This window comes from Chrysemys picta, chromosome 1, assembly GCF_011386835.1.
Source record: "Chrysemys picta bellii isolate R12L10 chromosome 1, ASM1138683v2, whole genome shotgun sequence".
Classification (NCBI taxonomy): Eukaryota; Metazoa; Chordata; order Testudines; family Emydidae; genus Chrysemys; species Chrysemys picta.
Window position 1 is genome coordinate 229,683,846 of NC_088791.1, and position 19,094 is coordinate 229,702,939.

Below are 19,094 nucleotides of genomic sequence, written 5' to 3' on the forward strand. Positions count from 1 at the left end.
GTTGCTGAGTATGCTGAGGCAGGCCACTAGAAGACAGAGAATGGTCTTACTCAGAAAGGCAAATGACACACCAGCAAGATCTGCTGTGAAGTTATTCACCAGGATTGTCGTTCTCCCCCCCCCCCCCCCGCAGAAGCTCTGCAAGAGTGGTACAAGGCATTTGTACCTCAGCAAGGAGCAGTATTGTTTGTGCCTTGACTGGGTCCACAACGTGCCCTCATACCTCATGTAAACTATGAAACCTAACCACATTTCTTTTCCTGTAAGCCCTGTCTCAATAAACAGTTGAATTTTTGCACAAATGAATGCTTTCGGTATTCAAATCTGCTGTGGGGTAGGGGCAGGTGGGGGATGGGGAACTGTTTGTGACTGTGCCATGCCGGCGGGCACCATTTTGAAGCAGCAAAAGGAGGGGGTGGGAGGAAGGGGGGAGGCTCATAGCTCACATTCACCACCAATGGTCAATAATAAATTGTAAAGATAGGTACTTACATGCTGCAATTCCCTCTGGGAGATCTGACTCTGGTCCCAGCCTGGGTTTCTGGTGGGGTTTACTTCTCCCCACAAGTAAATGGAATGGTGGGGACTCAGGATCAGCTGATACAAGGCAGGAATCAGCAGGAACCTGAGGATGGCCAGCAGGACAGCCAACCTAAGTCCTGCCCTGCTAGTCCTTTCTAGCAGGGCAGGACTTAGGTTGGCTGTCCTGCTGGCCATCCTCAGGTTCCTGAATCCCCCAAAGGTCCTCCCACACAGAGAGCAGCTCCTCTGCTGTTCATCCCCTGATGGGCTGAGCCAGTCATCCTAGACTGAGAGGGTAGGGAGTGCAGGAAACAGGCTCAAATAGTTCTGGGATGGGTTGTACTATCATTCTATCATTGTGTAGAATCCTGTCCAGTTCATCAAAAAAATGCACAGGTTACATGTCTCCTGCCAGATGTCTCCTTTTATCCCTCGTTTCAGTGTAGTTTCTCCTGAGTTGCTTGTTCTTTATCTGGCACTGGTCATGATCCCTCACAGAGATCTGCTTTGCAATGTCCACAAAAAGGTCCTTATTCCTGTGGCCACAAGAGCTTCCCAAACCGATGCTTCTCTCCAGATGGTGATGAGATCCAGGGGCCCAGCATGGCTCCAGGCTGTGTAATGCATATTGTGGGGCTTCTGGCGTGCTATTGTGGTTGTATCACATGGGATCCACGAGCAAATGGGCAAAATCTGGCTCTGCACCACCTTTTAAAGGAGAGAAGGGAAGGATCATCCTGGAAACTTGACACCAGGGCTGGGAGAGCACACAAGTAAATGGAAAGAACAGTAATGATGGACCTACAAAGCATTGTGGAATAGCTGTTGGCAACATGCAAAAAGTGGTGCACAGCAATTGTGTGAACATAAACAAAAGACAGAACTAATTACATTCAAAGTCAATCACTTTGTAGAAGGACTCCAGAGTTCCCAATAAATGCAGAGTTAGTGTGCACTGATGGGTTGCATCATATGTAGGCAAGTGCTTTCAAAACAGATTAATTTGATTTGATCTGGTTTAAAATGCCCATGTAGACAAGCCCTACATTTGTGGTCTAATCCCAAAGCTCCAGGCCTACACCCTCACCTCATTTAAAACCCTCTTGATTTTTAGATGAGAAGAGAGAGAGGTAGGATGCATGGGTAAAATCCTGGCCCTTTTAAAATTAATGGCAAAACTCCCTTTGACTTCAGTGGGGTCAGGATTTCACACCATGTATTTTAAAGACATACAAGCCAGCACTATTTCTTGGTTTCCCAGTTCTTTTGTCTTATCTCTGTTTCGGTCTTTTAGATGTAATACATCTCTCCTCTCCTTCTCTGCCACCCACGCTTTTACTTGTATAGCCATGAGCACATCATTGGCCCTTAACAAATAGTAATTAAAACAAGACCCTAGAGTCTATTCTGCGATTTAGAGCTGTGACTAAGGTGGGACTGAATGGAGTGTAAATCAGTTCTCCAGAATTGAGAACTGTGGCTGGTCTACTTATTCGCTTTCTTTTAGAGCCCCGTCCCCTTCTCTCAGTGAAGTTAGCAGTAGTAAGATCAGTTCCTTCATTTCTTACGTCCATATCCTGCAGCCATTGTACAGGCACTGTTCTCATTTGTTTCATGAAGTTTTACCTATAGGATCAAGTATTTTGCTGCTGCATTTCCTCCCCTCTCCACTTCATTCCCTCAGACACCTAAAGTAACAATTAGAAATCACTGTAGTGCACTGCAGAATTTTTTCTTAAAAATAGCTGATTACTGTAAGTAGTGGCACAGACAGTATTTGAAACTACAGCTGTATTCTTTCAATTTGCATTCTTTTCTCTTGCATGGCTCTAATGCAGTAGAAGTAGGAGGAGGATTTCAGAATTTGTGTATATTTTATGACTCATAGAATGAAACTGTCTCTGATATGTTTCTTCTGCAGCAAATATTTGTTACTTAAGGTAAAGTAACTATAAAGCTTAACATAACTGTAAATATACCTAGGGTTCCAAGCATCAGTGCTTGGCTGTCTTTTACTTCGCATTTCTATTAATATGACCTGGAAGAAGGGCTAAACTATGCGTTAATTATATTTTCAGATACTATAAAATTGTGATTTGCTGCAAATGCTAGTGAGGACAGAAAATTGACACAGGCCTTGAACTTGATCCAGATCAACTGAAGTCAGTGGAAAGATTTTTTCAGTCTCAGCTGAGCTGGTCAGAAAACAGAATTTCCATGCTGCCAGAAATTCTGACATTTCAAAATTTGTTTTCATCCTAAACTGGGATTAAAAGTCAAAATCTGGAAATATTTCAGGGAACAGAAATTCCAAAATATTTTGATTCAGAAACATGGCATAGAAATTTTTCATTGAAAAAGTTCATTGTGTTCCCACAAAACCTTTAGATTTCAACAAAGTGGCATTTTCCAATGGAAAACTGTTCCATCAAAAATTTTTTGACCAGTTCTAGTCTTAATGGGAGTTGGATTTCCCCTATATAGATTAGAAACAGGGGAACAAATAGTCATTGTGAGGTTAATAACTGGAATACAGTAGTGTAAATAAGTTCTAAGAATCAAAGTGGGTAGCACATTGGATATAAGGATACTGTACAACATGATGGCAAAAACAGCCAATGTGCTTTTTGACTACATACACAAAAGTGTCATAACATGGATCAGTCAGGCCCTCACCTTTTTCTACATGGCACAGATGAGACCATGCTTGGAGTACTGTGTACATTTCTGAGTACATCAGAAAACTAAAACTTATTCAGAGAAGAGCAACAAAAATTATACGAGGCTAGAGAGACTGATTTAAATGAATGTTGTAAAGTGCTAAACATTATAAACCAGATGCTCAGCTAATATAATTTTGTGTAACTCTATTGTAGACAACGGAATTATACCAATTTTCACCAGCATCTTGACCAAGTGACAATCAAGGGGACAGATATTTGATAATGGTTGTGGATATACCATAGCTCTGGTAGCCATATCCAGTCAATGGATAACAACTTCTTATTTCCTACCCTTTGAGAGAAGTCAGTACAGCTGCCCTTTACCACCCGAGGGTTCCTATGCATAAAGAAAATCCTCTGGGAGACATTTAAGTCAGAGTTATGACTGTTTGCGCTACTGAAGCAGCCCAAATTAGTCAGAGTACCAGAGAATCATGTTATTTGTTTCCTAAACTGCTTACTGAATTGTGAACGAGGTACGCAAATCAGCTAAAGGGTTCTAATTTTTCTGAGGGCTGAATTATTCCCTGCAAACAGGATTCTTTACGTATGTCTTTCCACCATGTATAGGAGCTCATACAATGGACCACATTCACGTACAGGGTTTGGTTGTTTTGTGCTGCTCTGGTGAAGCAAAGTAATCATAAACCCAACTGAACCTGATGATTTAGAGGGGTTTACTATGGTTTGGCATTGTCAGTTTGACACCCGTGAATCTGACTAAATATTTTTTTTAATGAATTACGATCCTGATTCTGCACCTGTTATGTTGGGTTTATGACATTGTACCTCTGAATTACAATGGTGTAAAAATGACATAAGGGATTGGAGAATCAGGCCCATTAACTCCATTTATACGGGTGTGCCTGTCTCCCTCCAAACAGAATACTTATTTTAGTTTCTGCTTGCTGTTCTTTCCATCTGATGGCTTGTATTCAGTTAGAATAGAAAAAGCTCAGCCACATATATTTCACCTCTGAATTATAGTATTCTCACACTAGCTACGGAGCAAAAATTATCTCATAATCTTACTCAGTTTCACTGAATTCAACAAGAATAATATAAATCAAGTCTAGTTGTGCAGACATAAAAGATTTCTTTTCTTGGGAGTTCTCAATGTCACTAATGGCAAGTTTCCTTGCTCGCAGTAAAGGCAAGGAGGATTTGGTAGAATTTCTGCAGTTACAGTCACAGCGACATTGAAGGTTGAAATGTTGCTGGGGACCCCTTAATGAACTTCCCAGCCTAAACTCCTTATATCATCCATAATCTATAGTAACTTCCTTCTCTCCAGCCTTCCTGATTATTTCTCCCTCTTCAAACTGCCCAAATATCCTGCAAATAAACATTTTTCCCACCACTCTGACTATATCACCCCCTATTTCTACTGCTTCCCTCCACCGCCTCTCTCTCTCACTCACTCACTCACTCTCACACACACTTCTGCATCGACTCTGAACACCTAATCCTTATTTTCAAGGTGCCACACGAGTTTGACTCAACCTATATCTCACCTTTGTCTCTACCTACTCCCTACAATGTGATTTGTGCTCTGTCAACTCTTCTCACTTTGATACTTTTCCTTTTTTCACTCATGCCTTTCTGCCTTTTTCCTATGCCCAGAATGACTTTCTGATTTAACTGTCAGTGTGAGGTATTGTGGGATGGCTTCTGAAAGGCAGCAGCAGTCAATGTAAACAACACAGTGTCTACACTGACACTGTGTCAACCTAACTACATCGACCCAAGCATTTCGCCTCTTGAGGAGATGGAGTTATTCAATTGGTATAGTAGGTGAGTTACATATGTGTCGGAGGTACATTTTAGTTTAGACTAATCTATAGTGTAGACCAGGCCTTATTCTCCAATGCAATTGTCTGGACTTTCAAGATGCATGCACAACATATGGTCCCAATCTCTGTATTTGTTCAATTCTCATCCCTTTCCTTCTTACTTCTCAGTATTTCCTATGTTTGTCCAATTTAGATTTTAAGTTCTCCAGAGCAGGGATCATGTCTTTTTATTTCTATAAACTTCCATGTAAAACCCTGGTGCTAGACAAATATTTAATAATAATAATATGATCCATATGCTCATTGTAATGGCATTTTCTATTAAAAACTGTTAAAGGCACACTGAGCTAAATTTTTCATCATTGGCCTCGAAATTGAGCTTGCAGACAGTGCACCCATTAAAACAGTGAATTGAATATGCAGAGTCCATATGTACAAGCACAAAATAGTTAAGTATATGTGCAAAAGGGTACTTGAGTATACAAATATACATTTGTGTAAGCAGTTTTTTGTTTCATGCCCACCGAATGTGTTTCTTTTGCATTATTAGCTATTTGTGCACACACTTTTTGTGGGCAAAACTCAGACACTCCTGGCTGAAAATTTGGCCCTTTAGATCAAGAATACATTTTTCAAAAGCACTTATGTGACTTATGGGGCCCAAGATCCATTTTTCAAAAGTGTTTTAGGTACTTGAATCATATTTTTAATCTGGACATTGATTTCAGTGGCAGTTAGGCAACTCAATTTCTTTAGGTGCTTTTGAAAATCCCACATGGGCACCTATCTGCATCTTTAGGCACCTAAACACCTTTAAAAGTTGAGCCCTAATTCACGGTTGAAAATGGGACGTTATAATCTATGTAGTCATTTTTTAAAACGCTAACCCAGCAGATGAGTTTTTCTTATAAAAGTGACGTATTTAATGGTAGCATTACAATGGTCTTTGCTATGCTATAAAGTTACCTTTTCATTAGTGCAAATAATGTTTGTGCTAGGGAGTAAAGTTTATGCATGTTTGCTGTTGCATTTGTTTTCAGACTTGAAATTTTTCTTCATAAGCATCATTAAAACAATAGATTTAGGAAGAAAATATTATTTTCCAAATGGAAATGGATGATTTTGAAATCAAGAAATAGAAGGTACAAAACATATAATTAATTTGCCCCCTATAAAAGGTCTAAAAATGTCTTTTAAAAAAAGCATGAAATCTTTAGCAAATTCATCAAAACCATACATCTCAGTATCTAAATGTATCTCCTCCATGCTCCTGATATTCTGCTTTTCCTGAAAAATAATGCATTACAGCATTAGAAAGCATGAAAAATCCAATTTTAAAACTTGGGTGCCTAATTTAGAGTTCCTGGTGCTTAGGTCAGCACTGGATATTCCTGCATTTGGCATTTGTGTGCCCAAATGCAGAACTGGGCATCCTAATTTAAGGCACCCACGTTGGTAAATGGAACCTTACGTGTCAGTTCAAAAAGCTGAAATGAGTTGTTTTCAAATAGCAAATTCTGTCTCCCTTACTTCTCAAAAGAAAGCTCAAATAATTTTGCAACTGGAAGATGAGTGTCTGGATTTTATGTCAGTAGTTAAATATCCAGTAGCACGTGGTAACAGTAGGGCAAGCAGTTGAACTAGTAACTGTGGTTTTTCGAATCAGGAACTGCTTGGCAAATGTTTATTTTCAAATAGTCCTCTTCACAAAGCTTCATTTGTTTATTGTTAGTTGCTTTGTTGGCAATCCTGCTATTGGCAATACTGCGGTAGTTTGCCAGTCTCCATACTGTCATAGGCTGGCAACATGCCATTAACTTATACCATTCCTATAATGAGAATTCCATGGAAAAATATACTAACTGACTTCTCTTAGAATTTAAACTCCCATTTGCTTTTACTTTAAATTATGGCTAAACTAGCACAAATTGAATTAAAAAAACATAATGTAAATATGGGCTAAGTATACTTGGCCTTATAAAAATGTTTACTGAAACATTTGGTCCTTTAACTGCATATTTTAGGATGCATCCAATGTTTCCTAGAAAGTCAGGTTCTGTTAATTTAGCCTTAGCAATCCATGAGAGTCTGTCATGCATGAAATATAACTGAATGTGTTGTGTTTTTTTCCCCAGGTTTAATAGCATACAGTCCATATCTGAAAACTCATTTTCAGGACTTACAAAACTGGAATTGCTCATGATTCATGGAAATGACATCCAAAATATACCCAATGGGGCTTTAAAAGATCTCATGTCTCTACAGGTAATACTAAGGTGTTTCTAAATATAATAAATTACAAGTTATACAATGATAAAAGACTGAAATAAGTAGGTTTCTTTAATGCTTCGTTTATTGTCCAATAGGTTATCCATTTTTGTTCCAAATATATTGAAAACTTTTGAATTACAATAATATCATGATTAATAATGTCCATTAATGGCTGATGTTATTCTGTTACTCTGCTCTCTGTTTCACTATTAGGTATTTCTTTTTTAGGTATTCAAAATTAGCTACAACAAGCTGAAAGTTCTAACAGGCCAAACTTTCCAAGGACTTTCAAGCTTAATGAGATTGCACATGGACCACAACAGAATTGAATTCATCCACCCAAATGCTTTTAATGGGTTAACTTCTCTGAGATTGCTCCATTTGGAAGGGAACTTACTCCAGCAGCTTCATCCCAACACATTTTCAACATTTACATTCCTGGATTATTTCAGACTGTCAACAGTAAAACACCTCTATCTGTCTGAAAATATCATTAGGACACTGCCTGTAGGGATGTTTCAAGGAATGCCACTCCTGGAGAATCTTTACCTTCATGGGAATCCCTGGTCCTGTGACTGCAGCTTGAAATGGCTCCTGGAATGGGATAAAAAGTCTGGAGGTGAGAAAAGATCAATGATTATTCTATTCATTATAGTGACAACATTCCAGTAATATGCCCTTCTTCTGCTGGGCACATGAAAGAGAATTGGTTATTCTCTTGGCTGTACTGCTTATATATTGTGAATTCCTAAGGACTGCTCTATTTTTTCCACTATCTCGCAAACAAGAAACATTCCAAAAAGTAATGTGATGGAGAAATAATTTTGAATCTCAGGCAAAAAATCTGTTTATACATGAGGGAATCATGGTCACAACTGAGTTAAAAAGCATGATTTCTGAAAATTGTGATTGGAATAAAAAGGTGGTAGAGCACACTATTAATAGAGAAATAAGATCTATTCATGGTGCAGGAGCCAAGGAGCTGGCTTTGTTGCAACGAATTCAGCTGCAGTTAACAAAGAGGAAATTAAAGGCCATTTCCGAGAATGGATTGGGAGGACAGTCACTCCCAGGCAAACCTCATCTCAGGGAAGAAGAAAAGAAGACCAGAAGTTGGAAGTCTTATGAGGAGGATCAAGAAGGTTGCAGCACTGGGAAGGGTCAGCTAGGTTAGGGACTCACATAAGTGTGAGATTGGGGTTATACCAACATGAAAAAGAACAGGTAGAGGACTCATAGGAGACTGTAAGAGTTGCTGTAGCTGACTGGGCATCAAGAAGGGACTGTTTTTCTCAGGAAGGTTGATGCAGTAGAAGAGGTTTGGGCAGGGTTAGTGACAAGGTGTGAGGGTTGCTTTCACTGAGGTGAATCAAAAGATTTATAGTACTTGGGAGTGGGTTGAGCAGATGTAATCAATCATAGCAGATTCTGGTGGCATAGATTTCCTCATATAGTGTGTAGCTTGTAGCACTTTGTTGGGGGGTCACATTGTTACAGATCTTTGTGTTGTAGAACTTTATTATTTTGGACTTGTGAGGGTGGGATACCTAACAGGACTAAAATGATTTTAAGCATTTATCTTTAGTTTTGTATTTAGATAGTTTGCCTTCTAATAGTCTAATAGATAAATTGTCCTTAACACACAGTGGATGTGTCAAATTATTTTAAATTGTCCCATTTCACCTGATAGATATTAGCTTTCCTCTGCACATGCACTAATTTAGGCTCAACCACTGTGTTAAGCACTCTTTTCTTACACAGTAATAGTTTGCCACAATTTTTATTCGAATAGTTTTGTTTTCTAAACAAAGTGTTGGGAACTACCTTTGGATGTAGTGTTGGGAACTACTTTTGGATGTAGTAAGAAAGTTATTCTTGTGATTGTCAAATAGATGTAACTTTTATGTTTAGTTATTTTTATACAAATCTTTCACTGACTTCATTAGAAGTTCTGTACATGCCAGGATATGGGCATAAATATTGTTAAAATGGTCATTTGAGATTTGAGGGTGCTTCCTTTTTGTGGGGCAGCAACTAACACTGGGCTGAATAAACTCTGGGGCTGAAGGGGCTTTATTTGTTTTTAAAATATCATAATTAATAGTCTAGTTTAATTTGAATGGGAAGTGGGGGAGAGCTTTACATAAAAGGGCTGTCAAAATGACAAACAAAACATTGTTTAAATAAAAAAAGTTTTAAAACTCTCTTGCCCCTTCCTTCCTTCATCCTATTGTTATCCTTTATTTTCCTTCCTCATTTCACCCATTTCATTCACCCATCCCTGCTCCCTCACTAGAAGTCAGCATGACTCTTGTACCCGGAATAATTCCAATATATTCTGTTTACACTGAGTTTCCAAATGGAATTTTCAGGAAGCAGCTGGGATTCTACTAACCAAAATAATGTAAATACAAGTATATGTCTGAGGACAAGGGTCTTGCTAGCCTGTATGGAGGAAAGGAACCTGGCAAGCGATAGGATTTCTCTTTCATAACTTCAACAGCCCCATTTTCTTTTCTGTTTGGTATTTTTTCCCCTTTTTCTTCATGTAAATTGTGAAGATTGTTAGCTTCCAGTGAAGGAAGGGAAAAGCTGATAAAGCCATTTTTGCTGCTGGCAAATAGCTTGAAAGGACACAAAACAGTCAGAGCAAAGGGGTTATGGCAGATAGAGTAGAAAGGTTTGCATAAATACAGTATTATTATTGAGGAATAAGCATAAAATGTTTATGTAGAACACAAACCCCAAGCCCTCACAGTGTGGGGAACTGCATAAATTAAAAAAAGTGTTGTTTTCCCTCAATAATTATGTCTACTATTTTACTCTGCATCCCTGATTATTCCATTTCAGCCTAATTATAAATAATCTGCTGGAACATTTGATGAATGAAGAATATGTGCTACATTTCTCAAGTAAACTCTACAAATATTTTTTTAAAAAGTTTGCGACTAAAGACCTTTGCATGACTTGCAAAAAACATTTACAACTTGTTTTAAATATGCCACCTGCAAACCTAATAAAGTTGCTGTAAACATGTAATAACCAAGTAACCATTCAACTATGTTAGATATTTTCCACAGTTTGGCCTTGACTGTTGGTAACAGTCACATAAATCACAATGATAATGTTGAAAGCTTAGTGTACGCCTGCTACAGATGTTCACCATATCCATTGGTATGCTCCCATTTTTGTCATCAATTTACAAGAGAAAAGAATCTACATAATATTGGAGACATGAAACTCCAAACTTTACAAAATCTTGTTTTTCAAATTGTTGTTGTTCGATAGACTTAAGTAAATAAGTACTTAGGCACAGCTTATCTGCTCTGCTTAAGCAAATGCCCATTTGCTTGTGTGAAAAAGTGTGCATGGTCTTTTTGTGGGCACAGCACAAACACAGACTTGAAAATTTGACTTGTGCTATATAGGTAACATTTTAAAAAGTGGCCTTAGATTCCTCGATAACTGGGTGTCCAACTCGAGAGATGGGAGTCTGATTTTCAGAGGCTTGGAACATTCAAACTTATCATTAAAATCAACGAGAGCCATGGTTGCTCAGCTACTTTGAAAATCAGGCTCTTTGTTGCATCAAGTTGAAAATCTAGAAACTAAGGCACCCAAAATCTGTGGCCACTTTGGAAAATTTGGCTGAAGAATGTGTATTATTACAACATTCATTTAGCTCTCTAAAAAATGCTAGAATTCTATGTCAGAATTCTGTGTTGGTCTCTAGAATGTATCTTTTTTTTTCCTTCCAGGTGTATTAAAGTGCAAGAAGGATAAAGCTTATGAAGGAGGTCAACTCTGCCCTAAGTGCACCAGCCCCAAACAACTGCAGAAACAAGATATTCAAAACTTGAAAGATCTTTCCTGTAAGAAACCTATTATACAATCCCAATTGAAACAGAACAACAGCATTGATGAGGAGGAAGATAGGGACAGTTATGAACTTCCTATGGAGGCGTTTCAGCTATCTCCATGGAACATTACTCTTAATATGACTGATGAGCATGGGAACATAGTGAACTTAAACTGTGAAATCAAGAAACCAACAGACTCTGACAAAATTCAATGGAACCAAATCAATCCTCAGGAAATTGATATCAATGCTACGGTTTCACTCGATTTTGAATGCCCAATGAAACGAGAAAACTATGAAAAATTATGGAAACTTATAGCTTATTACAGCGAAGTGCCTGTTAAATTACAAAGAGAACTTATGCTCAGCAAAGAGTCTAAAATAAGTTATGAGTACCGGCAAGATTCAGATGATGATGCCCTTTATTATACAGGTGTCAAAGCTCAAATACTTGCAGAACCTGCCTGGGTTATGCAACCACTGATAAACATTCAATTAAATAGACACCAGAGCACAGGGAAAAAAGTGGTGCTGTCTTTTTTTACCCAGTTTTCTCAAACAATTCAGATGAAAGACATAAGGCAGCACAGACAAAGCTGGGTGATGATAGAGCAACCTCAGAACTCAGAGACAGCCCAGAGTGTTATTGAAGGCTCAGACTGTCAGCTGAGATGCAATGTGAGAGCATCAGAGAGTCCTGTCATCCAGTGGGTGTTGCCAGATGGGAGTAAGCTGATAGCTCCATTTAATCAGAAACACAGTAGGTTTTCCATCCTCAGCAGCGGCCAGTTAATGATCAAAAAAGTGGGTTACACTGATTCTGGTTTGTACCACTGTGTTGCCCAGGTGAGAGATGATGCAGACAGAATGGCCTACAGAGTTTTAGTGCAGCCTCCAGTCATTCAGCCCACTGACTCTGATGTAATGAGGGTTGAAAAAAATGTAGGGGACCCAATAGTTTTGCCCTGCAGTGCAATTGCCATACCAGATGCACAGCTGAGCTGGATCCTTCCGAACAGCCATGTGCTTAATGATTTGTCAAACTCATCCAAAGGGTACGTGTCTCACAACGGCACATTGTTAATTCCAAAGAGTCATGTCAGTGACAGCGGGTATTACAGGTGTGTGGCTGTCAATCAGCAGGGATCAGATCAGTTTGCTGTTAGGGTATCAGTAAATAAGATGGTATCTGACAGATCATCCAAAAGGATAAAAATGAGGAAGCGTCCAGGTTTGAAAACCTCCGGAAAAAGAAGAGGGGGGGTGATAGAAGATGAAGGGGGATCAGGAGTGGAAGTCCCAGCTGAGTCCCAGCACAAAAAGAACCATCTGAAGGACCGTGAAGCATCCATTAAACAAAAGAATGACCTCATGCCTGAGGTTCAGGTTAAAAAAAACAAGAAAGGCAGGAGAAAAATGAAGTTATGGAAAGGTACAGATAGAACCCAGGACAGCAATGTTGCTGAAGGCCGTAGGGTATTTGAATCTCGAAGAAGAATAAATATGTCAAACAAAAAGATTAATCCACAACACTGGGCTGACATTTTGGCAAAGGTCCGTGGGAAAAATCTTCCTAAAACAACAGCAGCAGCAGGCCCTTCTTTAATGACTACATTGCCGTCACTCATGCAGAAAGCCACTACAGCTCCTTCTCCTATGGCCAGTCCCCCCCAGAAGCCTTCTCTAGAGAATGCAGCCATCGAGGAAGAGTCTTCTGCAGATGTATCACACTTGGGTGAGGACAAGATCTTCTTAGTCACTGTTTCCCCCACCGTTATAGCACAAGATTTTAGCCCAGATCAAACAACTTCTGCTCAACCCACATTAATGAGCACAGAAACTGAGCCCTCCATAGAACGCCAGTCTTTAGGAACACCTGGAAGTATATACACTGTAGAACCATCCTTTGTGTGGTCTACGTACCTTACTCCAGTCTCTCCAACTTTACACTCACATCACTCATATGATCAGCAGCATGCTGATGTAAAGACTGATTATTCACCAGTAGCAGAAGAAAGCATTAACACTGTCACTGAAGATCCCCTAGATGAACAAACAAACACCTTGCCCAATATTCAAAGCAGTTTTCACACAGTGGAAAATGCAGCTACAACAACACTGTATAGCACAGAGCAATCTTCCGCTTCTGCTGAGCTACCAGGGCATGCTACTGTCCTTGCAGAACCTCAGACTGTTGTAAATCTCCCTACCACCTTGGAGACAGATGTACAGCACAATGAAGTAGATGCGGATTCCATAAATTCCTCACCTTCTCAGGGTGACAAGATCAGCTATATAGATTTAATAGCCACTACTACTATTTCTTCTTCTGCTTCTCCATTTAAGGATTTTGTTACTAGAGAGAGCAATGTCGTAAAGCATCAGCACAGGGAGGTACCTACAGATCAGACTAAAATTATGGACACTGACTTAAGCACAATGTTTCAAGTTTTCACATCAGTTAATGAGACAAACAAGGATGTAGAGACTCAGATAAGAGTGTCTAGTAGCATCTATGGGAGCTCTGAAGGAGCTGCACATGAAGATATGCCTGTTCCAAAATCAGACTCCACATTCACTCTGGCAAGTACCATTGCTCCTCTTAAAAAAACAGAATCAGTAACAACTGCTGTTTCATTTGGCAACCTTACCACTATGGCCGAGGTTACAACTCCCTCTAGAAAGACTACTACCTCTAACACACTGCTTACACAGCATCCCAGAAGAAGACCTTATGGGAGAAGGAGATTAAGACCAAACAGATTTCGACAAAGACCAAAACCTATTCCTTCTCCTGCTTTTACCACAGAGGAGATGCTTGTTATTCAAAAAACACCTAAAATAGAAGGTGCTACTAGAAGTTCTCCTGGATCTGTTGTTGAGGGTGATTGTAAAACTGATGCTAAAATACAAATTAAGAAACATAATCATTTAGAGATGATTTCTTCATTGGTTACAGAGGCAAATGTATTAGAGAGGTTGACCAAAGTCAGAGACACAGAGGCAGCTTTTTCACTTAGGCCTACTGCTTCTTTACCTGAAACAAAACATTCAATGCTTTCTAATGCTGGTGAAACCCAGGTACTTCCTGTGACTACAGCTATCACAACTGCATCATCATATGGTGGACTTAACACAGCCTCTGTTACAGAGTTACATTTGTCCCAAGAACCAGATCAGCGGACAACCGCAACGTACCATACACTAGTTAATGTGTCTGAAGAAAATGTCATTAAAACAAGTTATGAAGTTACAGATGGTAAGGCACAAAAAACAAGCAGTTCAGTCTCCACTGAGTACATTAATAGCCTGCTTAGCCCTGGTTATTCAGTGACTCCAGAATTTCGAGAAGATTCCATTCCTCTTGGATCAAAAGTTGGAGAGAATGGAATCAGCTCAAGAGTATCTCAGCCAATACCTCCCACTGTGCTGCACTCAAGTGCGCTTGTTGGCACAGTGGAAAGTTTTAAGAACCTGTCAATTTCAGATGAACTTCAAAAGCCTTCAAAATCTTTAAAAACAGCTACAGTAACCACACCACTTCAGCAAACAGAAATTGTGACTGTATCCTTTCCCTTCAGCACAACAAGATCTCAACCTTTCACACCTACAGAAACCAAGAAACCAATTATTGTTCCTGTACAAACTTGGACAAAAATAGTATCATCTTCCTGGGACAAGAAGAAAACCAACTCTCATACATTTGATCATGATCAAATTGCTATATACACAACTGAAAAACCTGAATCTCCAGTTGCAACCATTGACTTTGTTCCATTTACAAAACCTGGTGCTCCCCTCCCATCAGTTTCAAGCACTTTACATTTGTCTATTCATTCTTCTACCAAGCAAAATACCACATTCAATCAAGTAAGATTTCCAGAGACCAAAGGAGATGAAATTGATGGTACAACAATCACACACAGCACAAGACAAAACATATTTTCCACATCTTATTCAAACCAAAACAGGATTAAAGCACAACACAAACAAGAGCAATTTAAAGAGACATTTGGTCTTATTAGGTCTAACAATAGTTTATTGTTAAATCCAAACTTTTCCCATCAGTCAGCTGGAATGGTACCGATCTTTAACCAGCAACCGGCTGTAGCACCTCCAAAGTATATTCCAGTGAGGGGGACAAAGAGGCCACCATATCTCATAATACAAGGATCGTTTCATCATTTTATAACTCACCAGCCCCTCCACTATACCAACAAACCAGAGATAACAGCATATGCTGCACACACAACACAGGACAGAAAAACCTATGCTCCTCAAACAGAGCCAACCACTACAACAACAGCCATTCCATTATACAGACCTATCCCACTTGCTCCAGGTAGATTTGGCAATCAGGGACAAAACAGATACAATGTTCACTCCAGAGTTTTTGGCAATAACTATATTCCCGATAACAGAGGCACAGCTGGGAGACTATCGAGTCAAGGAATCCCATATTACCCCAACCCTGGAATCTCCTTTGTCTTTAATAGAACCAGAACATTTTCACACTTAGGAATGAATCCTAAACCAATGATACCTAGTCCACTTCCTCCAGTAAATACAAATGAGAAGAAAGCCATCCAAGTCTCATCTGCTGGGATTACAATGCAAGGCACTGTTCTAAAGGCCACAGTTGTTCCAGTAGCTCCATTGTTCCACAACTCAAGTACCACACCACCAGCCATAACTACTTTGAAGAGCACTCTTCCATCATTCATCTCTCAAAGCATCAGACCTCAAATATCCTCTAACATTCAGTCCTTCAGAAGTGTACTTTATTATAATCAAAAAGTCCCATCTGTGCCTAAACTGGGAGGAATTATGCCAAATAATTCTAGTGTAATTCAACCTTCAACTAACTTCAGGGCACATGGCGAAAGACCTAAAATTACCACAAAAGGTCCTCAGAGCTTATCCATCCTTGCTGAAACAGATGCTGTTATCCCATGTGATGTAGTAGGAGAACCCAAGCCCTTTGTTACTTGGACAAAAGTCTCCACAGGTAAGTTAGTTAAACATTTGATCTGCCATATAGCTGTAAAATGGGACACATACAGTAACTTCCATATTAAAACAAATACAGTAGTATTGTACAGTAATGATCCAAAACACTATATAACACTTTTATCCATGTTAATAGTTTGGACCACTAGGATATTTTAGTCTTTTTTAAGGCTACCCATTTCTGCACATGGATATGAGAAAAACCTCCACTTTCTGCTACTCTGAAATAAAAATGACTTTTAGGTCCTTTGCTAAACGGTACTCTAAGGGCCTGATCCAAAATCAATTCTTCATTGCCCTTTGGATCAGTCTGTGAATGCACTATAATTTTTAACATTAAAAGTTACCCCCACTAAAAAATGTAAAACGCAGGAGGAGGAGGGAAATCTATCAAAAGAAAACACTTTGTCTTTAAGAGATCCAGGCATCCAAGTGTGCATGTTCTCCTAGACTGGAATTTATGCTAGAGGAGCCTAGGGGAACTGATTAGTTAGGAGAGTGCTTCAGAGTTCTTTATGTTATATGTCTAGGTATATCAGTAAAATGTTCCTGGAAATCATGTAAGAGGTTAATTGACCTCCCCCAAAGCATTAAGAGTATATTGTACTCTGATAACCTTTTCCCACTGTTTTTAAGTCTTGGACTTTTTGGATGATTAGTTTGGACAACAAAAACTCCAGGGCCAAATTCTTAAACTAAAGCCACAGGAGTATATTAGCTGGCATATATCAGATTTTGCCCATATATATCATTCTTAACTGGGGAGTCTGTTCTCCCCATTCATCTTCACTCCTAGATTCTACTTCATTATTGTTAATATGCAGTAAAGAGAGACGTTTCTATAAATGTCTTTCAGTGCAATGTTATCTGTCTTAAGAACAAACTCTCCAATTTTCTTTCTTTCGTCCTATCCTCCCAGGAGCTCTGATGACAGCAAACACAAGGATACAACGGTTTGAAGTCTTGAAAAATGGCACATTCATTATCCGAAATGTTCAACTCCAGGACCGTGGGCAGTACTTGTGCACTGCTCAGAACCTGCATGGTGTCGATAAAATGATTGTCCTGTTGACAGTGACAGCCCAGCAGCCCAAAATGCTAGTTTCCCGCTACAGAGATGCCACTATTTATTTTGGAGACACGGTAGCAATGGAATGCCAGGCCAATGGGATCCCAAGCCCACATATTTCGTGGATTTTACCTGACAGGAAGATATTGCAGACAGTAACCACCACTGAGAGCAGGATAATGCTCCATGAAAATAGAACTTTGTCTATCAAGGAGGTGATGTTTTCAGACCGAGGAGTGTACAAGTGCATAGCTAGCAACACTGCAGGAGCAGACAGCATAGCCGTGAGGCTTCACATTGCGGCGTTACCCCCAATGATCCATCAGGAAAAACAGGAGAATATTTCCTTGCCCTTTGGTCACAACATTCACATTCACTGTACTGCCAAAGCAGCACCCCTCCCTAGCATCCGCTGGGTGCTCTTTGATGGCACCCAGATCCGACCCTCCCAATTTGTCAATGGGAATTTATTTGTCTTCCCCAATGGAACCCTTTACATACGGAACGTCTCCCCCAAGGACAGTGGGAGCTATGAGTGCATCGCGGCTAACATGGTGGGGGCAGCCAGGAGAACAGTTCTGCTCTATGTGAAGAAGCAGTCGTCAAATGCCAAGATCACTTGGAGCTCTCCGCAGAGAACAGATGTAACCTACGGCAGTACCCTGCATCTGGACTGCAGTGCTTCTGGGGATCCCTGGCCCCGGATATTATGGAGGCTGCCTTCAAAAAGGATGATTGATTCTCTGCACAGGTAGATTGCTATTCATTGTGGCCTGCTTAAATTATTCTTCCAATGAGGCTGATGCAAAGCCCATTGAAATAAAGAGGAGTATTGTTATTGACTTGATTTGATAGCTTTTGCTTTGTACTCTTCTCCTATTTTAAAATAATGACACTAATAAAATGGAAAAAAAAATCCAATTTAAATCTATTACAGTCACACTGCCAGGGTAGTAAAGAATCAGGCAGTAAAAGATTTATGATTAGGGCCCTATCAAATTCATGGCCAGCAAAACACATTATGGACCGTGAAATCTGGTCTCCCTCCATGAAATTTGGTCTTTTGTTTGCTTTTACCTTATACCAGGGATTGGCAATCTTTGGCATGTGGCCCCTCAGGGAAATCTGCTGGCGGGCCGGGACAGTTTATTTATCTGCAGCATCCGCGGGTTTGGCCGATCGCAGCTCCCACTAGGCACGTTTCACCGTTCCAGGCCAATGGAGGCTGTGGGAAGCAACAGCCAGCACATCCCTCGGCCCGCGCCACTTCCCCACAGCCTCCATTGGCCTATTACAGGTTCAGGAAAAACTAAGGACATTAAATCTAGGTACATCTTTACAAAGCTGGTAATTTTTCCTGGTATTGAAAATACTGTATATGGTGTAATGATAGGGTTAAAAATCACTGAAAATGTCTAGTTTGGTACACATGAAGATGTATAGGCCTAGCTGAGCACCCATAACTTCGGTCAAACTCAAAAGGAGCCATGGATGCTCAGAACTTCTGTAAATCAGTTCATTTATATCATTACACTAATTCTTATGCTTGCACCAATACCTAGGTCTAGCTGGAAAAGAAGTATGTCATTTAAAATTTGGGGGGGGGGGGGGGGGGTTGGAAGTTATTTTCATTTTGCTATGGAACAAAAATGAGACCTTTTGAATTTTTTTGGCAAAAAAAAATAGAAGAGAAACCCACCCCAGAATAGCCAGTACCCAGTGTTTGGAGCACTAACTTGGGAAGGGGGAGATTCCGGTTTGAGTCCCTGCTCCAAATCAGGTAGTACAGGAACATCTCAGGCAAGTGTCCTAACCACCAGCCTATAGAGTCTGTCTCTCTTACTCTC

The 19,094-nt window shown here is 39.8% G+C and overlaps 2 protein-coding genes across 4 annotated transcripts in view; one reads left to right on the plus strand and one right to left on the minus strand.

Moving 5' to 3' along the window:
* Positions 1 to 19,094, minus strand: part of LOC101951641 (CD99 antigen) — a 514,232-nt gene that overhangs the window by 82,316 nt on the left and 412,822 nt on the right. The window lies entirely within an intron of this gene.
* The window catches only part of MXRA5 (matrix remodeling associated 5), a 33,612-nt gene that overhangs the window by 10,468 nt on the left and 4,050 nt on the right, over positions 1 to 19,094 (plus strand). The window contains exons 3-6 of the mRNA XM_042840834.2: positions 7,174 to 7,303; positions 7,538 to 7,928; positions 11,068 to 16,176; positions 17,098 to 17,998. Coding sequence (XP_042696768.2) covers positions 7,174 to 7,303; positions 7,538 to 7,928; positions 11,068 to 16,176; positions 17,098 to 17,998 — 6,531 coding nt within the window. The remainder of the gene's footprint in view (positions 1 to 7,173; positions 7,304 to 7,537; positions 7,929 to 11,067; positions 16,177 to 17,097; positions 17,999 to 19,094) is intronic.